The 24,973-nt window shown below is 50.6% G+C and overlaps 1 protein-coding gene across 3 annotated transcripts in view; it reads right to left on the reverse strand.

The window, feature by feature from the left end:
- Positions 1-24,973, reverse strand: part of ADCY5 (adenylate cyclase 5) — a 155,839-nt gene that overhangs the window by 12,689 nt on the left and 118,177 nt on the right. For 2 of the 3 annotated variants that reach the window (XR_003792385.1, XM_029214842.1), the window contains exons 9-17: positions 24,864-24,886; positions 23,768-23,912; positions 22,398-22,495; positions 18,836-18,923; positions 7,475-7,591; positions 6,872-7,060; positions 3,948-4,123; positions 1,836-1,865; positions 658-790 (exon numbers count right to left, since the gene is read on the reverse strand). Coding sequence is in view for 2 of the 3 variants with exons in the window: in XM_029214842.1 (XP_029070675.1) it covers positions 658-790; positions 1,836-1,865; positions 3,948-4,123; positions 6,872-7,060; positions 7,475-7,591; positions 18,836-18,923; positions 22,398-22,495; positions 23,768-23,912; positions 24,864-24,886 (999 nt within the window). In the remaining variant the exon portion in view is untranslated. The remainder of the gene's footprint in view (positions 1-657; positions 791-1,835; positions 1,866-3,947; positions 4,124-6,871; positions 7,061-7,474; positions 7,592-18,835; positions 18,924-22,397; positions 22,496-23,767; positions 23,913-24,863; positions 24,887-24,973) is intronic. The other variant, XM_029214843.1, reaches the window with a different exon arrangement.

Here is a 24,973-nt window from a genome sequence, read left to right on the forward strand (position 1 = left end):
GGCTGGGTTCCAGCCCCACCGGGGCACCCAGCACCTCTGCCCCTGCCTGAGCCACCTCTCATCAAGGCCAGGGCACAGCCACCTGGCTGGACTTCCTGTCGACGATCTTTGATGCCCCTTCCAGCCATCTTCCCCTGGAGGGGTCTTCAAGCCCAGTTTAGGTCACATCGAGCCCTGTTCAGAAGCCTCTGGCACCAACTCCTGCACTAAGGCCTCCGCGGCCCCAGGACTGCACTCCCCCTACTTCTCTCCTCTCCTCCTGCCACTGTTTTCCCCCTGCCCTCCTGACTCCTTGCTGCCTCTGCCACAAACTGGGCCTGTCCATGCCTCCCTCCCCTCTGTCCCGGCATCTGGATGCCCACTGTCTTTGTGACTGAAGAGCCTCTCTCCCAGGCCCATCAGAGTCCCGGTACCAGGTACTGTCAAGGGTGGGTTTGTCTGGAGCTCCAGGGTTTTGCCTCTTGGCCCCAGAGAGCAGGGAGCAGACTCGCTGGGACGCGGGACACCGGTCAGCTGCTGAGCAGGACGCCTTGTCAGTGCAGAACCCAGGCCCAGCCCAGCCCAGCGGATGAACTGCTCACTCACAAAGTGCCATGAGGCCTGGGGGTCCCGCCCCACCCAACCCCACCCCCGACCCCCAAGCCCGGGGCCACCCACCTGCAGTTTCCAGAGGAAGTCGAGGCGGGCAGTGGACTCCACCTGCTGGGCGTGCAGGTACAGGGCCAGCACAAAGACGGAGATGATGATGGGCGTCACCACCTTCAGCGCCACCTTGGTCGCGTGCTCAGGGCTGCAGGCGGGAGGTAGATGTCCTGGCACTTCATGCCGGGCTCTGAGGCCCCTCAGGCCTTTGTTTCTGCCTCCCAATCCAGCCCCCCTATCCTCACCCTCCTTCTCTAACTGCCTGAGGTCTGCCTCCTCCAGGAAGCCTTCTCAGTGGGCAGCCCCTGCTCAGCCCCGGCTCAGCCTGCAGCTCAGCAGCCAGCACTCTTCTCCTGATGGCTCCCTCTCCCCCATCACTGGGGCGCTTCCCTCTGGTTACATCAGGGGATGAACGAGGCCCTTGTAAAAGGCAGCATGTACATCTCAGGTCTTTCTCAGTTGACAAGACAGGGGTTGTAACAGGGGAGCCAGGCAGGCCATACTGACCATCTTTGGGCAACCTTGGGCAAGTCCTCTTAACTTCTCTGAACCTTAGTTTCCTAATCTGTAAAATGGGATAACACCCATATTTCAAGATTGTGGCAAGAATTACAGACACTGTATGCAAACTCCTTGTACAGTGTCTGACAAACAGTAGAAAATCCAAAACTGGTAGCTGTTACTGTCTGACTATATTTCTGTTAACATTATTAATCCTCCCAATAAAAACAGCTGTCCCCGACCCTGCTCCTGTCCCAGCAGAGAGCCCAAACCTTGAAGGCTGTGTAGACTCCCTGCCCAGGAGCAGCCCCGAGGCAGGGCCTAACCTACACACCCTGCAGGCCTCTCCTCTGCTCCTCTCCCCTGGTGGCAGAAGGGGCGCCTGTTGTCCTGCGCCCAGGACCTCATGCATGCCCCTGGGGAGAGCTTGAGGCCTGTGGAATGACGTGTGGATCCTGATGACCTTGGTCACTGAGTCTATAAATCATCTTCGGGTGGTAGGGAGATCATAAAAGGGCACCTACCCAGTGAGGCCCCCTTGGTACCTAGGGAGGGGAGGGCCTGCTCCTTCATCACCCACCTTGCCACCAAGGCCCCCTCCCACCTGGGTACCGCTGGTGGCCTCTGGCTGCTCAGTGCCAAGGGCAGGCAGGGGTTGTATCAGGGAACTCGGAGAAACAGCTTCAACTCACCACTGGGAGGTCCCGTTGTTGTTGAAGTCTCTGTGAACAGGAGTTGGGGAGGGCTGTTCAGGGCTGCTCCCTGCATCGGTAGCCTCCATGCCTGCTCTGCTGCCCCCCACCCCCTGCTGTGCCCCTCGACACCCAGCTCTGCTTCCCCACGCCTCCTACTTCTGCCCCCACCACTGCTGCTCCTTTGCCACCCACCCCCAGCACGCCTCTTCCCAATCCAAGGTCACTTTCAGGATGGGAGGCTTGCAGAAAGGCCAGCCCCAATTAGCATCTGGTCACCATGACCACAAATCACCCAGCCCTTACCTGGGACCCTGGGGCCCTCCCAGCACATCCACCTAGGCAGAAGCCTGTCCCCTGTCCCACCCCAGCCAGTCGCTGCCACCCGGAGGAGGAGAAACACTACAGCTGCACTGTCCAGTATGGTAGCCACTAGCTACATGTGGCTACTGAGCTTAAAATGCGGCTAGTACAGGTTAAAATGTCCTGTAAGTGTAAAATAGATACTAGGTTTTGAAGAATTAGTGTGGAAAAATGTCAAATATTCCATTAATAATTTTAAACTGACTATATATGAAAATAATATTCTGAATATATTGGTTAAATAAATACATTATTAAAATTGCTTGTTTTGCCTTTTTAATATAGCTACTAGAAAATTTTAAATTACATCTGTGGCTTGCATGATTTATCTAGTGGACAGTGCTGCCCTAGAGCCACACCAGGGTCTCCCAACCCAGAAAGGACCTCCATTCTCTGTGGCTGCTTCAACAGGAAGAGGGGAGAGGCGGGGCAGGAGAGAAAGAGGAGGCAAAGTTCCCAGCTCCCGCCCTGATCCACAGGGAGAAGGGTCGACCTCCTCCCTCTCCTGTCCCCAAGGGACTGCAGCCTGCACCGCTCATGGTGCTACAGCGTCTCCCTGTCATCTGCCCACAGCCCTGCACAGCTGTGGAGAAGTTCTTCCTTGTATCTGACTTAGATCCTTCACAACATCTTCCTTTTCTCAGGCGATACTCTGCACAAGAAGGTAACATTTCCGACCCTGGAGTTATTGCTTATTTTATCCATGACTGTACCTTCACTGCCAAGCTCAGTGCCTGGAACAGGGTAGGCCCTCAATAAATATTTTTCAGTGAATGGATAGATGGATGAATGGATCCCTTCCTCTAACTCAGAGAAAGTACAGTTCACTGCATTTTCTCAGGGGACACAGACCTGTCACTCACGTGTTTTGCTCTTCCTGATGTATGTGTGTGTGTGTGGGATGGTAATGGGAAGAAAAAGGTACTACATATCAGGCACTTTACATACATCTTACTACTGTAGGTATTATTATTCCCAGTTTACTGGGAAAAAATAATGAGGTTCAGGAAAAATAGCCAAATGTGTGTCTGAGGCTGAGATTCAAACTCAATTTGACCCAAAATCAGAGCTCTTTCCCCTCACGGAGCTACCTCCCCTGGAAATCTGACATCTGTCACTATATGACCAGGCTGACTGCCAGCTAGATAGCCTGGGGCACAACCCCCATACTTGTCACCTCTGGGCTGTAGGATTTAACTGCTCACCATCACAGCCAGGAGCCTTTGAGCAGTGCACAAACTACCCAACCGTCCAGGGTGGCCCTGCCTACTTTGCTGAGTCGCTATGAGGATGAAAGGGATAACGTATGTCCAACTGTCTGGTTCGAGGCAGGACAAGTGCCTACGAACAGCAAAGGTTGTTCCTTTGCTTGCACACACCTTGCTTTCCAGCTCTGTTGGACCTTGACCCCTCTGGGCCTGAGGCGCAAGGGCAGTTAGGTGAAAATAGGTCATCAAAGGCTGCCCTGGACAGAGGAACAATTCACTGAAGCCTGAGGTCAGAACTGAGTAGGAGGCTGGAGGCAGAGGGACAGGGGACCTAGTAGCTCTGAGGCCACCCTCACCACTGGGGGAGGGACGGAGGGAAAGAAACAAGACACTGTGTTGCTTTGCCCCGGTGGTCAGAGCTGGGAGCAACAGAACACTCCCCTGGCAAGCCCCCTGCAGCCCAGGAACCCAGCCTCCCGCTCTTCCTGCCTCTCTGCAATGCCCCAGACCCCGTGCAGAGCGCGAGGCGGGTGCCACCTACATGGCGTTGGCTGTGACCAGTAGGTCGGCATTGTCAAAGAGCGTGACACCGGGCACCTCAACGACAAGCACGTAGATGAGCTCGATGGCCAGCATGAGCACCAGCTTCCCGATGCAGCTGATCTGCAGGAACACGGAGCAGGCCAGCAGGCTGAGCAGCACGCTGTAGGTGAAGTACTGTGGAGAGAAGGTAGCGGCTTCAGCGCCCCGGGCCCCGCCCTCCCCCGGCCCCGTCCCCCAGCATCCCTCCAGTCTTGAGCTGTCCTCAGGTGAAACCGGGGGTCTGGGGATGCTTCTGCTGATGCAAACTGGTACTGTGGTGTGAGTGGCCCTGGGTAGGAACCAGGAGGTGGGGCTCCAGGCTGAGGAGGACCACTACCAGTGGTGTTGCCCAATGGTTAGAGCAGGGCTCCAGGCTCAGGCAGACTTGAGTTTCAGCCCTGATTCATTATGGACTGTTTGTGTGACTTAAGCCATTTATTCAACCTAAGCCTCAGTTTCCCCATATGCAATACCTTCTATCTCGTGGGCTTACTGTGATGATTACACAATAGGAAGCCCCTGGCACAGTGCATGGTGCCCTCCATTACTGTGGGACCGCAGGCCTCGGCCCCTGATCTGCAACATAACATGTGGTGGCAACATCTGAACTGACCTTATTTGGTGGCCAAACTGACCTACTGATGTGATGCGAATTATCACCTTTGTCCTGCTTCCTGTGACTATTCATACATTTTGCTGCAGAAATATTTCTGTGTTTCATTATCAGGTGCTGCCCATACTGCACTGGGGTGTGAGGTAACCTTTTTAAGCCTGAAAAATTCCCAAGTCCAAGACATATCTGACCCAAAAGGCTTCAGATGAGGGACTGTGCTCTTCCCCGTACTTTGGGGAAATCCTGGTCTCTGAACCTCAGTTTCTTTCTCAGACAACCAAGGGGCCAAACCAGGTGATCTCAGAGGTCGACTTCTGCTCTGTTGTCCCCTGACACTAGTCCTAGTCAGGTCAGCAACTATTATTTTTCTCTTTTAGCTTTAGCATTGTTATTTCTGCATCAGGCAGAGCGACTCATTGTTCGCTGCCTCCGCCTTGGGCTGGGGGCCCAATTTGGTGGCTGGCAGTGGGGCAGTCCCTTCTGCCTAGGCCTTCAGGAACCCAGAGAGGGACGGCAGAGGCCCCTGGCGGTTGGGAGGGGGAGGGACCAGCCTCAAGTCACCAGCAGGAAAGGGGCAGAGGAAGGAGTAGGGAAGGCACAACCCGATACATCAGCGCTAAGGATAATAGTCCTGTCCTTGCGGGATGGGGAGGGGAACCCAAGCGCCAGCCTGGATTCCTATTCAGACCCTGGGCCCAGACATCCAGGAGGCCAAGGCTTAATACTGAGGTCCACCTCAGGGTCTGTGAGGAGTTGCTGAAAAAGAACAACACTTGTGGGATGGGGTCAGCCCGAGGGGTCTGTAGCTGGTAGGGCCTGGGATCTGAGGGCCTGAAATTGATCGGGCTGGTGAGAGCTGAAGTCGGTGACCAGCCAACCATCTGCCACAAACGAGGAACCAGAACAGGCCCTGACACCACTGCTTTGTTCCCCCATTCTCCCACGGAGCAACCACCAAGGGGCATGTGCCAAGACCAAAACCAGCCTCTGCTTCTCAGCAAACAGCCCTCAGGCAGCAGCTCCTGTGGGCTGTCGGCCAGATGTGAGAAGGAAGAGAGGTGGGGAGCAGAGGGCGGGTGCTGGAGCATGGCTGCCTGGGCAGAGGGAGGGCTTGGCGGGGGCCCAGGGACAACTGGTCTAGGTGAGCACCGGTGAGGGTGAGCCCTACCCCTCACTGAGTTTCCCTTGCCCATGTGTACAGGGGAGTAGGATCAGGTCCATTCCCTGGGGCGGGGGAGGGAGGCCAGCACTGTGACAGCCCACAGGGCCCTCACTGCGGTTCTGAACCCTTGTTATGAGTCATGGGCCCTTTGGGAATTGGATGGAAAGCACGGGCTTTCTCCCCAGAAAAGGGCAAAAACCGTCATCATCTTACAGGTTTCATGTGAGCCCCGTCAGGGAGCCGGGTTGTGGGAATCACCCAATGCTTGGAGCAAATACCCTGGGCTGGAAGCCTGGCCCTGCTGCTCGCTGCAAAACGGCTCCCTGAGGAAGCATGGCAGGGTGAACGAAGCAGCTCGCATACCGTAGGCGCTTAATGCACGCTGCTCTCGAAAGGTTCTCGCCATTTTTCAAACCCAATAACCTGTAGGTACATGATTTCTTTTTGGGGTGACGAAAATGTTCTAAGATTAGATTATGATGATGGCTGCCCAAGTGTGTGAATATACTAAAAGCTACTGAATTATACTTTGAATGGGTGAACTTGGCGGTAGTACTGGCTTGGGATTGGGCTCCCTTTGCTCCGCTCTGCTCTCTGACCCACGGCAGAGGGGTCAGACAGGTCCTCCTGAGGCCATATCAGGAATGCTGCTGAGGCTGAGGGTTGAGAAACAGCTCTGCCTTCAGGTTAAGAGCAAGAATTCTGAAGCTAGGTGACCTGGGTGGGAGCTCTGGCTCTGCCACTTACTAGCTGCGTGACCTTAGGCAAGTTACTTAACCTCTCTGTGCCTCAATGTCATCTGTATAAAATAGTATCTTTGTCATAGGGTTGCTGTGAGGATTAAATGAGTAAATGTGAAGCCCTTAGCACAGTGTCTGGCACATGGTAAATACCATATAAACAATAGCTATGCTATTATTGTTGTTACTGCTATACTGAGGAGGTCGGCCTTGTTCACTGGTGTCTGGCACAAAGAGTGAGAGAGACTGAGGGGGAAGGAGGTCTCTGTAATGGCAGAGGGCCCCTGACTGTCCATCAGAGTAGCCAAGGGCAGAGAGGGCTGGGGTGGCAGGTCCCCATCCGTGTCCAGTCCCTCCCTGCCCAGTACCTCGGGGAAGTTGCAGCTGGGCCAGGGGCTGCCGCAGAAGCCCCGCTCGTCACCCAGGCTGTAGTTGCCGGCTGACTCCACCACGTGGCACGCGCTGACCTGGCTGGCACTGATGTTGTGTTCGTCCGCCAGGCAGACAATCAGGTCCTTGGAGTTGCACGTGAACTGGTGGGGGAGGAGAGGGTCAGCCTGTGGGGACCAGGCCAGGGTAGCTCATCTCCACAGGCAGCAGGTGCCCATCCTGCCTCGCCTCAGGTGCAGCCTGACACTGGCCGGGACAGGAGAGGAGCCTGGAAGAGGCCGAGGAACGGGCAAGATTTGCCCAGCTACCCAGGGCAGGGCTTGTAAACCTCCCTTGGGGCATACTTCCCTGAGTCTCTCTGGCTCCTCCAGCCTCGAGAGTGAGGACATAAGGCTGCGTAAGAGGCTTTAGGAGCTAAATCTGATCCCAGACCCAAGGTGAGACCCAAATAAGAACTTCCAGGGGGGAGAATGCCAGGGCCTGGGGGAAAGTCTCCTCCCAGCCCATGCTTGTGAGGTACAGGGCTCCACTGGGTTTCACCCAATGGGCTGAGGAAGTGCTGGGGAGGTGGAGCCACCCACCATGTTGACAAAAGCCGACAGGAACACCAGGGTGATGGTGAACACGCCCACCAGGGTGCTGTTCATCTTGGACCGCACGATCTTCCTGGAGAGCCTCTGCAGCGGGGCCGGGAAGAGCTGTCAGGGGCAGAGGGAGGACAGACACGGAACAGAATTCAGTGGACTCCGCACACCACCACAGAGGAGCTCGGTGGACGCCCTCCCCGCCTTTGTCTCTCGCCAACAGAACCACAGGGGCTTTCCTGACCCCCTCCCTGTGGGCGAGCCTCCAGCCTTGCACCGTTGCACCCCCGCTTCCAGGCCAACCACAGCACAGATTCTGCAGCTGGCCAGAAGGGGGTCCACCTGGGGAGCTCACAGGTAAGAGAGGTAGGACGAAAGGAAAGATGCTACCTTCACCCCAACGGGGAAGCAGAGAAAGAAGCACATGTACCCGCTGTGTGAATGCTGGGCCGCTTGGAGTTACAATCAGGGAGGGGCAACAGGTGGGAGTGAAGGAGACATGGAGGTGCCCAGAACGTTTCCAGGGAGGGTCAGAAGGCTTCAGGGAAGAAGTAGGGAGCTGTGGGTCTGAGGGCTTGGAGAGAACCTGGGGTCTGGAGGAAAGGGATGGGCACGTGAGAAGGGGGCAGAGCAGCGTGTAAGCGGACAGCGGGGCCCCAGTCGTGTGAATTAAGTGAGCTTTTCTTCAGCAGGATGCCCATGGAGCTGCCATTTCCCTCGCCTAATCCTCCCTGTATTTCCTTCAGCTAGGCAAACTGTATGTCCACTCAAGACCCGCTGCGGTTTTGGTAATTAAATGATTGGGTCTACCAAATCTGATATACTTGGCCTTGGCCCCCATGTGCCCTTCATCTCCCAAGCAACCTAGACTAAAAAAGAAGTTGACAGACCCCAGAAAAGTGACGTAGTGGATTTGTGCTTCCCCCATCCTACCTACCTTAATGCCTCCTGGTAAGGCTGATCTGCAAGCATGCCATGCGGCCTCTGGAAACCCCTAAGGGCAGACGAAGGTGGTGGAAAAAGCACTCACCAGAGCCTGGAGGCCCGGGTTCTAGGCGTGGCTTTTCCTGTGTGACCCCTGAGCACACCTGCACATTCTGGCTGAGCGTGCCAGACTGCAAGGGCTATCCACCCTCTGATACAGAGCGTTTCTGTAGCTGGTCACACAGACAGCTAAGTAGGCAAGGGGACACAGTGGGACCACGGTGTGACTGCTCGTTCCCAGTGTGGAGAGGACTGGCTTGTGTGATACAATGTTTAAGGCCAGCGAGTGCCGGGCCCTTGGTCCAGTGTTCCTCAGCTGTGACCCAAACTCACTACATGCAGGGCGTCTACACGGGCCCATCAGGTTGCCCTCATGGGCCTTTGGGAAACCAACACAAATATGCTGATGCTTGTGCTGTTTGCTATGCTGTGAGTAATAAAGTCTCTTGTCTCTGACCCAGGGGTCTCGTGACGTCTGCCAGTATCTATGAAAGAGCAACAAGCTAATTTATTAGCTTGTAATTAGGGTAAAACCAAATCTCAGACCCTTCATACTTCTTGACACCAAGAAAGTGCCCTGCTTACCCCCTCAGTCTTGGGCTTTGGGTTGGGCATGCATGTAGGGAAGCAGTATATCTTTCCACCCCAAATCCTCCTCCACCCTTCCAACAAGGCCACTTCCTATTCAGCAGAGGGAAAGAAGGGACCACAGAGAAGGAATGCAGCAGTGGCAGAGGCCTGCAAGCCATTCAGGCTCTAGGCTGAGTGGTGAAGACCTTGGACCTCCATGTCCCCAGCAGGGGTGCCTCTCAGATGTGTTCATGGATCATCAAGTCTGTGGCATTCTTCTGAAAAAACACTTCCTTCTGGGGTAATAAAGGAGGCACTCTGACTGAACCCTCTAACATGGCAGAAGAAAAGACATGTGTGATTTGGAGAACATAAGCTTGGATTAAAATATTGCTTTAATAGACATAGAGATCAATGGAATAGAGTGAGAGTCCAGAAATAAACCCTTACCTTTATGACTGATTGATTTTGACAAGGTAGCCAAGAAAACTGAATGGGGAAAGAATAGTCTTTTCAACAAATGGCGCTAAGACAACTGTATCTCCACATGCAAAAGAATGAATTTGGAGCTTACCTCACACCATATACAAAAATTAACTTGAAATGGATCAGAAACCTAAATGTAGGAGCTAAAACTATAAAAGTCTTAAAAGAAAATACATAAGTAAATCTTTGTGACTGGATTAGGCAATGGTTTCTTAGATATGACACCAAAAGCACAAGCAAAAAGGAAAAAACAGATAAGTTGGACTTCATCAAAATTTTGAAAATTTGGGCTTCCCTGGTGGCGCAGTGGTTGAGAATCTGCCTGCCAATGCAGGGGACACGGGTTCGAGCCCTGGTCTGGGAAGATCCCACATGCCGCGGAGCAACTAGGCCTGTGAGCCACAACTACTGAGCCTGCGCGTCGGGAGCCTGTGCTCTGCAACAAGAAAGGCCGCGATAGTGAGAGGCCCACGCACCGCGATGAAGAGTGGCCCCCGCTCGCCACAACTAGAGAAAGCCCTCGCACAGAAACGAAGACCCAACACAGCCAAAAAAAAAAAATTTTTTTGAAAATTTTTCCTTCAAATAACACCATCAAGAAAGTAAAAAAGGTGTTGGTGAGGATGTGGAGAAATTGGGACCTTTGTTTGTTGCTGGTAGTTATGTAAAATGACATAGCTGCTGTAGAAAACAGTATGACGATTCCTTAAAAAATTAAACACAGAATTATCATATGATCCAGCAATTCCATTTCTGAGTATATACCCAAAAGAATAGAAAGCAGGGGCTTATACAGATATTGGCACACTCATGTTTATAGCAGCATTATTTTCAATAGCCAAAAGGTTAAAGCAACTCTAGTGTCCAGCTATGGATGAGTGGGTAAACAAAATGTGGTATACATACACAACGGAATACTATTCAGCCTTGAAAAGGAATGAAATTCTGAAACATGCTACAGCATGAATGGCACCTTGAAGACATTATGAAAAAAGCCAGTCACAAAAGGACAAATATTATATGATTCCACTTTTTTGAGGTACCCAGAGCAGTCAAATTCATAGAGACAGAAAGCAGAATGGTGGTTGCCAGGGAAGAGGGCAGAATGGGAAGTTATTATTTAATGAGTATAAAGTTTCAGTTTGGAAAGATAAAAAAGTCCTGGAGATGGATAGTGGTGATGGTTGCATGACAATATGAATGTACTTAATGCCACTCTACTGTAAACTTAAAAATACTTAAAATAATTTATATTATGTATATTTTACCATAAATTAAAAATGATTATGAAAAGGAAAATGAAAAGACAACCCACAGAATGGGAGAAAATTGTTGTAAACCATATATCTAATAAGGGTCTTATAACCAGAATATACACACAGAACTCTTACAACTCAACAAGAAAAGACAAACAACCCAATTAAAAAATGGACAAACAGGGAGTTCCCTGGTGGCCTAGTGGTTAGGATTCCAGGCTTTCACTGCCATGGCCCGGTCAGGGAACTGAGATCACACAGGCCACGAGGCGTGGCCAAAACCAAAACAAAACAAAAAAGCCCACAAATACTATGAATAGACATCTCTCCAAAGAATCTACACAAATGGACAACAAGCACATGAAAAGATATTTGACATCAATAGTCATCAGGGAAATGCAAACCAAAAACAAAAGCAAACACTTCGCATCCACCAGGATGGCTATAATCAAAAAGTCAGATAATAACAGGTGCTAGTGAGGATGTAGAGAAATTGGAACCCTTGTACACTGCTGGTGGGAATGTAAAATAGGGCAGCTACTTTGAGAAACAGCTTTTCAGTTCCTCAAAATATGACCCAACAATTATACTCTTAGGTACATACCCAAGAGAACTGAACATAAGTCCATACAAAACCTTGTATACAAATGTACATAGCAGCATTATTAATAACAGCCTGAAAGTGGAAACTACCCAAATATCCATCAACTGATGAAGGAATAAACAAAATGTGGTATATCTACACGATGGAACATTACTTGGCCATAAAAAGGAATAACGCGCTGTCAGATAGATAGTACATCATGAACGAACCTTGAAATATGCTAAGTGAAAGAAGCCAATCTCAAAAGGCCACATAGTGTATGATTCCATTTATACAAAATGTCCAGAACAGGCACATTCATAGAAACAGGAAGTAGATATGAGGTTGCTAGGAGCTGTGGGAACAGGGAACAGGGGATGAGGAGCGACTGCTAAAAGGTACGGGGCTTCTTCTGGGGATGACGACAATGCTCTGGAATTAGTGGTGATAGTTGCAGAACTTTATGAATATAGTAAAAACTACTGAACTATAATTTTATAACCTTTATAAAGGTGAATTTTATGGTATGTGAATTATATCTCAATAAAGCACTTATTAAAAAAAATCCTGCTCAGCTTCTTACTGTGTGATCCTGGGGAAGTCATCAAGGGCTCTGAGTTTCCTTATTGGTAAACAGGGAATATCTACTTTCCAGGGTGGTAGATTTTCCAGGGTGGTTATGAAATGATGCATTTGAAAGCGCTTTGAAAACTGTTAAATTCGATAGAAAATTTACTTAATATTTGCATTTTAAAGAGCTATGTTGTCAATAAGAACAAAAGTCCTTGTTTCTCAGTAAAGGAATTTTTGGTTTCACAGCTGTGGAAAGTGTTTTGGCACTAGCATGAGGATCTTACTCTGAAATGGTATGACAGATGGCTTCTAATCTTTGCCTGCTTAAAATTTTGCCATTTCATCCCCCCATCCCCCGTGTTGCTTAAACCATTTCAGTCCTGATCACCCTATCCATCAATTGAACGGCTTCTTTCATCGCCAGTGTAATGACTTGGTTTAGACAAAACTTATTAGAAGATGGTAAAGCCTTTATAGAAGGTGGTTGAGGAACAGTATATGCACACAGGCTTCCTGGTAAACCTGGGACCAGGAGCCCCACAGGGGCCACCCAGAGAAGAACTGCAGGCTATTAAACAAAATCCAACCTGGAATACTATAGCTCAGGGGTCCCCAACCCCCCGGCCTGTTAGAAACCGGGCTGCACAGCAGGAGGTGAGCGGCGGGCCAGCGAGTGAAGCTTTATCTGCGGCTCCCCATCGCTCGCATTACCGCCTGAGCCAGCCCCACCCCCCACCCCCATCCTGTCCGTGGAAAAACTGTCTTCCACGAAACCAGTCCCTGGTGCCAAAAAGGCTGGGGACCGCTGCTACAGCTCTAACATCTAATGAGTGATTACCTCAATGCATTGCCTTTTTACAAGCCATTTTCCCTTGTCACCCTTTCAAAAGACCTGCTGTTGACTTAAAGTCTCAGCAGGAACCCAGGAATTGCTGCCTTTTTGAAGTCTCCAGAAGATCTGACATCCTGCCCTGGCACTGGTTTATAGAGTATCTCATCTCCTGTAACAAAAAGTTCACCTGTATGTTGACCCCAAATCCCACCTTTACTAACCCCGGTGTGGACAATAAAATTCTTCACCTGGAGTAGAATCTCCTCGCCGGGCTGCTCTACAGCTGCATACAGATCCTGGAGAGCATTTTTCTGGAAGGATAATTGTGTCTGTGCAAACCAATTGCTCAGTGCCTGTTCACCATCAGAGCTCAGAAAAAGAATCAATTAAAAGAAAAAGTTCCAACCCCAATATGATTAATTCAAATCAATTCAACTTGAAAAATGGAAATGGCGACACAATTAATAAACCATGACTGGGGTGAGGGACAGTTTTGATCCTGGCCTCTCAGGAAGTCTCCAGGCAAATCAATGACCTCCCTGGGGTCCTGGCTCCCTGTCTGTCACGTGGGACCAGGGTATTGCAGGAATGAAATAAGGTGAGGAAATCTGACAGCAAAATAATGTAAGAAAACAGACTTTCTGACAAGGAGTTAATAAATGAAGCAGTGGCTCCTACTTCAGAAAAATATTTTTAAAGATATGAAAACTTCAGAACAAGACAGGAAGATGCTGACCCATAGTAGACGCTGACTACTGACTGCTCTTATCACCTGGCCTTTCAGCGGTCAACTGGACATATTAACAAAGGCAGTGTCCTGGAGGGGAAGGACTGTGGGCTCTGGAGTCAAGAACAATCTGGGTTTAAACCCCAGCTATACCACTTCTTAGCTCCGGGACCTAGGGAAAGCCGTCTAACTGCTTGGAGCCTCATTTTCCTCACCTGCAAAGTGGATATAATAAAAGCCACCTAAAGGTTTGGGAAACGCTAGTCAAGGTGGCATGGCTGGGCTCTGGACCCAAGATGGCTTGACTTAAAAGCCATGGGAGGAATCTAAGATCTCCTTCCTGAAAATGAAGCCTTCTCCACCCCCAAACGAACGTGCCTGACAGCAACACATCCTCTTCAAGTGGACAAAGTGTGACCCCGAGCCTCTGGAAAGCGGAGTGTGGGGATTCTGGAGTCGTCACAAGACAGAAGCCAGCTGGGAGGTGAGAGGTACTGGTTGAGGAGTAGGGCCCTGTTTTAGAAGCTGTGGAAGGGAGTCAGGAGGGCGTGGTAGGAAGGAGAGCCGGCAAGACGGGACTTGGCTAGCTTCAGGCTTCGGGGAGAGGAGAGGAGGCTTTTAGGTGACTGCACAGAGCAGACAAGGGCCTAGAGGAAGCCCTGGTCAGTTTCCAGGAGGTCAGACAATCAGGTCCAGGAGGTCAGTGGGAGACAAGCCAAGAGGGAGCCAGCAGCCTAGAAGATGAAAGAGATTTAAACATACACACACACACACACACACACACACACACACACACACACACGCACACGCACACGCACACGCACACACGTGCGGCCCTGTAGCTGAGTGCTCCTTCTGGGCCTGTCTGTATCCAACCCCCAAACTGCAGGAAAGCAGTTTGGCCTTCTGAGTGAGAACGTGCTAATGAGCCACAGGAGAGAAAGGGGGCCCAGTCAAGTGCGGGGACAGAAGGGAGCCACTCTCTTCCACCTACTTGGGCGGTGGTAGCAGAAGTGCTGGCACTGTCAGGGGCAGGCCTGAGCTGCCTCACAGGATGAGGGGGCAGAAGCCACAGGGGGACTGACAGAGCAGTCAGAGCTGGCCAAGGAGGGAAGGGGCTGTACTCAGGAGACATGAGTGAGCTCGCCATCCCTGGAGCTGACACGGCAGAGGCTGGCCCACCCCTTGCAGGGTTATGCAAAGAGGTTCCGGCCTCAGGAGGGTGTCTGGGCTGCCTCACTGTTCGGGCCCCTACCAATCTGAGATTCTCTGAGTTTGGGGACCACATGTGACGGCAAGAAGGGATTTAGCATGGTTTTCTCTGATGAAAGCAGCTCTGGAGCCCAGATGAGCACCGATGCCAAGGGAAGGAAGGAGTGGTGTGTGCAGATGTTCAGACCGGCCCTCTAAGACAGCTTCACCAGAAGGACACGCCCAGGGGATGATCCCTAGGACAAGGCATCCCAGAGACAGAGGGGCTCCAGAGGGCAGCTGATGCTCTGAGAAATCTAGGTGTGTGTGTGTGACCTGGGCCAGGCTGTGTCAGGAAAAGATCATACAGGCCCAAGATGGAAAAAACAATCGGAGCCTTCGGTGAGCAGTACATTTCAGAAAAGCAGAAAGGACCCAGGGATTGCTCCCTGACAGGCAGCTAAGACAACTATGTTGACTAACTCAGACCACACTTTCTTCACGTTTCTCTCTTCGAAAAGGATAAAATATGGATGATTTAAGAAAGTAAGTCCAAGTTGTTTTGGGGAACTGGAAAAGTAAATGAAACAGAGAAAGAGACCATGTCTGACAGAACCGCTTGGCTTTGGATCTGCGGAGCCCATAGCAGGCAGGGGTAATTTAGGAACTGCTGTACCTCATCGGAAAGCCACTAGCCATGATTTCTGAGAAACTGTGGAAATCAGATGAAAAATGTCTGAGTTCTGGCAAATCTTTTCACAGGAAGAAACAGAATGACACTGAAAATTCCAGTCCAGTCAGCTTCACAGCAGTACCTGAAAAGGTGATACAATCAACTTTCAGTCAGTCGGCCTCAGGCAGTGTGACAGGGGAAGGGGGGCCAGGCCGCCCTGCTGCAGAGATGCCAAAAGGGAGACTTACCCCTTTCACATCTCACTATGCAGTTAATCCACAACACAAAGAGGAAAGAAGACTGATTATTAACTGGAAGAGGAGCTCATGCTACAAACAATTGCTCAGGTCGGGGTCTACTTTCCAGAGAGTGGATAAATGCTGAGACAATGGCTTCTCAGAGGCTGTGAGAGAAGCACACAGCTAGGAGCCCAAGATGGGTATTAGTGTCTCTTCAACTCTTGGTCCAGATGAGCAGGTTTCAGGCTTGGTAAGTCACAGAGCACTTTTTTTTCTAAACAAACTCCTTACAGAAGCTCTACAACTGCAAGATGGAAGAAGCAGGCTCCTCTGGTGGGAAGGGTGTGGGGAGGTGGGCAGAATGGAGTCGAGGCAGGGAGGGAAGTGTTCCATCCACCGGCCCCCCCCTTGGGAAACTGAGGCCTCAGAGCCGTCAGAAAGATCACTGGGCTGGATGAAGGAATTGAGAACAAGATTATTGACTGTGACACTGATTACAAAATAGGTCGATTCTATAAAACACAAGGAGGCAGGAATGACTTTTATAAATAATCTCTAACAGTGGCAAAAAGAATTCACTAGACCAAGGAACTAACTTAAAATGGCCAGTGCAGGCGGGGCCCGTCCCCTCCCCTCCCCACCTCCTCCCCCTCTGCTTCCTTCTCTTCTCCCACCAGCAGATACACTCGCAAGTCAGGCAACACAAAGCAAATGCAGTCCATGAAGCTCAGGTTCACCAAAGCAGCTAACAGAAAAGAGAGAAGCTCGGCTCCAGTTTAAAACTTGTAAACAACAGATAGCTTTGATTCTGATTTGAATAGCCTAATTAAGTGCCTCAGATGAACAAACAAAACAGTGACTTTGACTCAGTTTATAACTTAAGATTCTTGTTGAGTGTTCAGCCAAAGAATGTTTAAGAGGGCCTTTTAGCTATGGTATGTTTTTTGTTAGGTTGTTCTACTGTGGTAAGATATATATAACATAAAATGTGCCAATTTAACCATTTTTTAAGTGTACAATTCAGTGGCGTGAATTACTTGCACAGTGCTGTGAAACCATCACTGCTATTTATTTCCAAAACCCTCTCATCACTCCAACGGAAGCTCTGTACCCCAGAAGCAATAACTCTCCACTCCCCCTCCCCCCGCCCAGGCTACCCTGTAGTCTACTTTTTGTCTCTATGAATTTGTCTAGAATAGATATTTCATACAACTGGAATCATACAATATATGCCCTTTTGTGTCTGGCTTCTTTCACTTAGCGTAATGTCTTCAAGGTTCATCCATGTCGGAGCATGTGTCAGAATCTCAGTCCTTTTTATGGTAGAACAATATTCCATTGTACAGACATAGCACTTTTGTTTATTCATTCATCTGTTAATGCAGCGGTCCCCAACCTTTTTGGCACCAGGGACCGGTTTCGTGGAAGACAATTCTTCCACGGACAGGGTTGGGGGGGGGATTGTTCAGGAGCTAATGCAAGCGAGGGTTCAGGCGGTACTGCGAGCCATGGGGAGCCACAGATGAAGCTTCGCTGTCTCACCAGCCACTCACCTCCTGCTGTGCGGCCTGGTTCCTAACAGGCCATGGAAGTCCGAGGCCTGGGGGCTGGGGACCCCTTTGTTAATGGATACCTGGGTTTTTTCCACCTTTTGGCTCTTGTGAATGTATGGTGTGCTTTTACAGCCATGAGAGGAAGAAAGTGGGACTGTCCACTGGGGAGAAAACCAGGCTGGGGTGCCTGACAACGTCAAGACCAAAAGGCAAGAGAGACTGAACACAGAGCAGGAGGGAGGTCATAGCCTTGAGGAAGGAGCTGGTGGAGAAGCAGGTAGCCAGGATTAACCCCTACGATGCAGCGAAGGAACTGGCTAACCACACTGCTCAACTTGCCGAGTGACCCCGGCCGGTCCTGCCCCTCTCTGGGCATCCACTTCTGCACCTGCTCAGGGGCACACTGCAGCACACCAGATGCTTCTAAGGTCCTTCCAGTTCTGACAATCAGTCCACCAAGATCTTGACCATCAGGTGATTAAGCAGTTTACAGCCTAATGAAGGACTCTGTTTGGAGGATGGAGTGAGAAGGGGGACTTGGGAGACAACAAAGGTCCAATCCCCCAGGAAGGAGAACACGGTGCCCACCACAGAGGGTATAGGGAGTGCTGGCAGGGCCTGGGCCCCCCAGGGGCTTGGCTCCAAGTGAGTGTCAGGGAGGAGCAGAGAAACGGTTACAGCAGAAGCTAGAAAGAGCTTGTCTCTGCTGGGACAGAGAGGTTTCTGGAACCAGGCTGGCCCCATCAGGGAATTCTTTTGTTTTTTGTTTTTTTTTTTTGATGTGGACCATTTTTTAAGTCTTTATTGAATTTTTGTTACAATATTGCTTCTGTTTTTTTGTTTTGGTTCTTTGGCCGTGAGGCACGTGGGATCTCAGCTCCCGGACAAGGGATCGAACCTGCACCATCCCACGCCCCTGCCCCCGCGCCCCCGCCCGGCATTGGAAGGCAAACTCCCACCACTGGACTGCCAGGGAGGGCCCATGGGAATTCTTAAACCAGTGGCGAAGGAACTGAGGAAGAGGCTTGGTGGGCAAGGCAAACAGGAACCTGAGTGATTTCTACAACAGACCCTAATGACCTGTGGTCAGGTCCCCTTGAAGGACACAGCTTGGATGGCGACACAGCACGCCTAAGAGGTGGCGTGGGAGAAGAACACAGAACAGGGTCTCACGCCCATGCTACTAGCTGTGTGGCCCTGTCTGAAACAATGAACCACTCTGGGTCTCCCTCTCATCTATATGATGGGCAGCTCAAAAGCCATAATCTCTATGGCCTCCCTCCAGGGCCATTTCCAGGGCACACTGGAACAGAGAAGGGGTGTCGAGAGCAATCCCTTTCACACTCATTCTTTCAGCAAATGTTTACTGACCGCTGCTCTGTGCCAGGCATTGTGCTACGTGCCTTTCCTTTGGCCTACCTGATACCCAGGGGACAGACAGAAGAGACAGCAACAGTATCTTCTTGCAGAGGTTTGCAAAGGCTAACTGAAACAGCCAGTACAAATAAGGCTCCTCGGACAAACTATGCCCCCTGCAGTCTGGCTTGCTGCGAATGCCAATCAAGAGTTGTGATCCAGCATCAGGCACCTGGATCCCGGGTGTGACTCTCCAGCCCCTGGGAGGGGCCCCATCAGTGGGCTGGGAAGGGAGGGAAGAAGGCGACTGGGGTTCAGGTATAAGCTGGACTCACCTTCACGCAGGAGTAGATCACGGACACAAATACCACCAAGGTCAGCAGCAGGAAACAGGTCAGGTAGAAACTCAACATGAACATGGAGCTGGAAGGAGAGAGGAGGTGGGGAATTCTGGGGCTCTGAGAGGCCCCGCGAAGGAAGCAGAATTTGCTCCATTTCTGCTGCACCTTCTGCCCAGTCTTGGGTGCCTGGCCCCTGACTCACTGAGGAGGGATTACTGAGCCTTGTGAACCGATTCGGAACCTGCCTCCGTAACGGTGTGGCTCCTGCCCTTCCTCCCGGTCTTGTCACTTTCCTGGGGGAGCATAGCCCACACAGGAGCCAAACGAAGAACAGGGTGACACCTGCCCAATATTTTGCTTAATTCTTAGCTATCCATAGACTCACTTCATTTAGCCTGGAAGGACCCATTTTAAAAATCACCTGGCTGTTCCCTCTAGGTAGTCACTTACGGCCTGACAAGTAACTCTGAAGGCTGAACACTGGTTTGATAAATGGCCATCCTTTATAGAAATGCATTTGTCAACAGCCCAACCAGCTACTCTGAGAAACAGCAGTGACATGTCCCTTTGGAGAGTAGAGTCCCTAAACCCTGTCCCCTTCCTACTTGCCAGACCACACAAGTCCTGTTCAGTTTCTGTTCCCCTATTCCCACCCAGCTCAACAACAACCGTAAAAACTGCAAGGATCTCCTGCTGCCCCTCCTCACAGAGGCAGATCACAGGTGAGCTCAATGTTTACAAAGGGCTAGTATCCTCGGGCGAAAGAACTGCAAGTGACTTTCCATCCAGAGCCCGCCGTGGCCCTCCTGGGGCAGGGGCTGGTCGAGGCACAGCACTCCCTACCAACCACAGGAGGCCCCAGAAACCCCTTCTCCCTTTCAGGGAGTGAGACAGCCTGACATGACAGGTGTTGTCAGCAGGTTAAAGGCAAGTGGAGGACATAAGAAGGCAGGTGAAGGCCTCTAGGGAGGCATCTTTGTTCCAGGCTCCCCCAGAAGCCAGCACTTAGCTGCCTGAAACAAACAGAACAGGGGAGAGAACTCTCCTCAGAGGGAAAGAAAGACCTTTAAAGTAGCTTTTAAGGCTTCCCTGGAGAGAGGATGGCCAGAGAACGACCTCCATCCATGCCTTAGCAGCTCGGAGCTGTGGCCAGAGGAGGGAGTGAAGCTACTGCGGGCAGAGCAGGGATCTGGAATAACCCAGCCCCAAGCCACGCTACAGAAAGAGAGAAGCAGCAAAGAGGCAGGATTATGCACCCAAGTGAAGGGGATTCTCAGCTGCAATGGGTCGGAAAGTCTAGGTTGCTTATTATACCTATAGCTCCATTTCAATACAGAAGATGAGTCCTATGACAGTAAAGACCCACAATCCCACCAGCTCTGCATGGTCTCAGTGCAGGGGGCAACAGACATTAACTGCATAACCAGGGTGCAGCTGGCTGCCAGTGTCTGGTTTTCACCTGTGGTATCCTGACAGGGTCATAGCAGATACAAACGCAAGGGCCATCTCTTCAACGATAAGTGCCATTAAAAATAAAAGGCATTGAGTAATAAGACATGCCAACGTCATGTACCTCCTGATATGATGCCCTGAGAAGGACACATCACTTCTGTGGGATTCTTGTGAAGAATACATAACCTCCATCTAATCATGAAAAAACATCAGACAAATCCAATTTGAGAGATTCTACACATTAATTAGCCAGTACTTATCAGAAGTGACAAGGCCATGAGAGGTAAGTAAAGGCCAAGGAAGCATCACAGATTGGAGGGGACTAAGGAGATACAGCAGCTAAATCCAATGTGGGGTCCTGGCCCAGCTCTTGGAACACAGAAAGGACATTTGGGGGAATGCTGATGAAATTAGAATACAGCCTACAGATTAGTTCATATATCATTGCAGTGTTATTTCCTGATTTTGATTACTCTACTGCAGTTATATAAGTTGTCAATAGCACGGGAAACTGGATGAAGGATGTACAGAAACTCCCCGTAGTACTTTTGTACCCTTTCTTTAAGTCTATAATTATTTCAAAATGAAAAACAGAAGGTGCTGGAGTGAGGGGACTCTTCCAGATTAAGTTAGATTTATGAGACATAACCAAATGCATCCAGTGGATCTTGAGTAGATCCTGGCTATGAATAAACTAAGAGTAGAAGACATTTAGGGGGACAATTTGGGAGATTTGAATACAGACTTGGTATTAGATGATTATAGAGGAACTGGGGTTAGTTTTGTTTGGTACATAAAGCATTGTGGTTAAGAAGCAAAATGCCATAAAACAGGTGTCTATTGACGTGTTTAGGGGGAAAATGTCCTCGTGTCTAAAATTTACCTTAAAAAATCAGAAATATACCTGTAACTAACACAACATTCTAAAGCAACTATACTTCAATTAAAAAAATCAGAAAAAGATAGATAAAAAAATCTTTCAAAATATTAACAATTGTTCTGGGACTTCCCTGGTGGCGCAGTGGTTAAGAATCCACCTGCCAATGCAGAGGACACAGATTCAAACCCCGGTCCGGGAAGATCCCACATGCCGTGGAGCAACTAAGCCCGTGCGCCACAACTACTGAGCCTGTGGTCTAGAACCTGCGAGCCACAACTACTGAGCCCACGTGCCACAACTACTGAAGCCCGTGCACCTGGAGCCCGTGCTCTGCAACAAGAGAAGCCACCGCAATGAGGAGCCCGCGCACTGCAACAAAGAGTAGCCCCTGCTCGCCGCAACTAAAGAAACCCCCCTGCACGCAGCAACGAAGACCCAACACAGCCAAAAATAAATACATTAATTAATTTTTTTAAAAAAGAACAATTGTTCTATCTAGGGGATGAGTGTTGATTATATTAATTACTGTATGTTTAAAATATTGCATAATAAAAAGTAAAAAAATACGTGTATATATATATATGTGCATATATACATATATATACACACACATACATACATGGAGAGGTTATCTTTCTCACTTAGCTGTGACCCTACTGTGAATGACTACCTAACAAACACTTCATGTCCAACAGCCCATTTCAGAGTGGTCCCCTTGGAAGCCACAGGCCTCTCTCAGTGACACAGCCAGTCCTCAGAAGATTTCAGGAACACCTCTTAGAGAAAAGGCTTCAGAATCTGAAATCCATTCTTTGAAATATCTGGAATAGCATAAAACCCTTATTTTTTGAAGATATACTGTTTTTTTGCAAAAACCAAAGGTCATGCAGAAACCAGCTTGGTGAATACTTTGGGTGACTCAATGGGCAACAGTGGTCTGCGTTAAAACGGGATGAGAGGATGAAGTGGAGAGAAGGGGTCTCCCGTGCGCCGGGCAGTGCCCAGACGGAAGTTTTCCACCTGCAACGAGCACATGGCCTACCCATCATGGGGGAGGCAGACTCTTGGCTTCCTGGTCTCACTGAGGACAAGACTGTAAACTTTTCTCCCTGCCTGAGCAAGTCCAGCTCAGACTCCCGCCTCTGCTCTCCTACATGACCTCCCCTCCCACCCTTGGAGCCCCAGTAGCCAAAGGAGGGAGCCTGGGAGGTATGGGGTACTTACTGGGGCACAATGGTGATCTGGACAAAGCAGATGAAGAGGAAGACGAGCGAGGCACATGCCACGTAGGCACCGAATCGGTCATCCACCTGCTTGGAGTACTGAGAGGACATGGGCAGGGTGAGTGGGCGGAGGAACCTGGCCCTGTCTGCTCCAGCTCCCCTCCACCCCAGACACACCTGGGACAGCACACTCCCAAGACTTGGAAGACCCAGTCGAGAATCAGCACAGGCCTTAGCTCTCAAGAAACCAGTCCACTCACTACATGGTGGTGCCTGTGGGGAGGGCTGTTGAATTATGTTAAACCAGAAACTCTGCAGGCTGGGTCACCATGAGAATAATTCATAATGATCATGGCTCACATTCCTGAGCACCAACTACACGCCAGAACATGTGCTGGGGCTTGCAACCATCACTGCACATCCTCACAAGAGCCCCAGGAAATAGGCACAGGACTGCTGCTGTTTCTACTTCAGAGATGAGCGAGCTGAGGATCAGAGAGGTCACTCAACTTGTCCAGTGTCACAGAGCTCATCTCCAAGGTCCTGACTCCCAGCCCCCACCCTCCCCATGACACCAACCAGCTGCACAAATGGCCGTGCTGGCAGAGTCACCCAGAGAGGGTAATCCATGAGTCAGTTCCATTTATGCTGGTAAACAGACTAAGTTCCCTTCCCATAATTCTTCCCTCCTGATTAGGCGTGCCTCATTTGACCACGGCATGAGTTCACAGGAGCCCATGTTGACGGAACACATGGGAGACCCTGTGACATGTAGCAAAGACCCTGGACCAGGGTCTTGTTCTGGCTCTGTCACTACTTCACTGGGTGGCCTAGAGCAAGTCACCCAGATACTCTGAGCTTTACTTTCTCAGTCACAATTTAAGGAGACAAGACAAAGAGCTCTTGACTGCCCCTTCCAACTCTAATACTCTGAGTTTCCAGTGTGCCAAAGGCAGCTGGATGGTCCACTGGAAACTATGATAATAATAATAATAACAATAGCAATAAAATAATACAAATAGCAGTGTTTATTGAACATCTACTATGTGGCAGGTACTGTTTCATGTGTTTTACATATATGGATGTTTAATCCTCACTATGACACCATGAGGTAGGTATGTTAAAAATCCCCATTTCCCAGATAAGGAAACTGAGACACAAAGAAATTAAGATGTATCCTTTTCCACCAAGGAAGTCTCCCTAAAACTCCCATTTCCTGGGTAGGGCAGCATCAGAGGTGGGAAATGGAAGTGACAAGAAGGAGACAGGGGAGGGAGCCGTCCTGTTGCCTCCTTTCCCTCCCCTTGGTCCTGGTTCTGCACCAGGGTAGGGGGGTGGGGGTGGGGAGTGGTCCCCCCCAGGGTGCTGTACCTTCTTCTCTAAGTCAGGCTCCCTGAAGGTCAAGAGGAACTTGCGAACATGCTCAGATCGTAGCCTGTCGATGCTCCTGGCGTCAATGGCACGGCCCAGAAATTCATCCACTTCATCCTCGGGGTTCGCGCTTTCCTGGGCGTTCCTGGGGAGCAAGGGGCGCAGACACAAGACAGGCTGACCACCAGGGGGCGCCGCTAGGGGGCCGGCTCAGCCCGCACACCCGGACCCATCAGAGGGGCTTGATCAGCTCTAATAAGGCGTGGGGAAGCTGGGATTGACACCAGGACGGGCCAGAAGCCCAAGTACTCACACGCGCAGAACACTGCCCAAGGCTCAGGCCCGCGGGCTGGGGGGGCCTCACTGACAATAAGGATTTTCTAACCCTATTGATGTATTATTAAATGATAATGATAATATGAATTATTCTCAAGGGTTTGTTTTTCCCCTACAGGTAACAGTCTCTGCTCTTCACTCTCTAGCTGTACTGTCATCCTGAACTGAAGGCTGAGACCAGGAGGCAAGACCTCTGCCGCAGGGCCTGGGAGCCACCTGGCTGCTCTCGCCTGGCCCAGGGGACTCTCTGGGAAGCACGTTTCACAATCTTTGGGTGCTGAACTAAACACTCTACTTGTAGCGTGGAGCCCAGTCCTCGAGTGGGATTTCTGACAGCCCCTGAGACTGGGGAGTGGAGGAGACAGACAGGCACATTCCTTCAGGGTGCTGGGACGTGGCCAGGCGCTGGCGACCAATGTGCAAAGCCTGCATCTTCCTGGGAGCCGCGCGCGCGCGCGTGTGTGTGTGCGCGCGTGCGCACATGCGTGTGCTGAGTGTGTTGTGTGTAGTTGTGTGTGCATACGTGTGTGTGTGCGTGGAGTGGAGATTATAAATGGGGGATGACCAGGTCCAGCCCCTCTGCCAGGGGCCTGAGCTCCCAGGCTGCTCGTCTCTCAGGTGCAGCGGGCTCTGTTCACTCCCAGCCAAGACTGCGAGACCTGGGCTCATTCTCCATGAAGTACGGAAACTGAGCTCCAGGCAGATTTGGAGACATCCCCCAGGCCGAGGGAGCTGAAGTGAAGAAGGACAGGTTACTCACTTGTCCTTGGGATCTTCAAAGCCCTAAAAGAGAGGGACGGAGAGAGGAGGAGAGGAGGATGAGAACCAAGGGGATGAAAACAGGGAGGCTGCAGCTCATCCCCTCTCACA

The sequence above is a fragment of the Monodon monoceros genome, unplaced genomic scaffold, assembly GCF_005190385.1.
Source record: "Monodon monoceros isolate NGI ecotype Baffin Bay Population unplaced genomic scaffold, NGI_Narwhal_1 Super_Scaffold_11, whole genome shotgun sequence".
Classification (NCBI taxonomy): Eukaryota; Metazoa; Chordata; class Mammalia; order Artiodactyla; family Monodontidae; genus Monodon; species Monodon monoceros.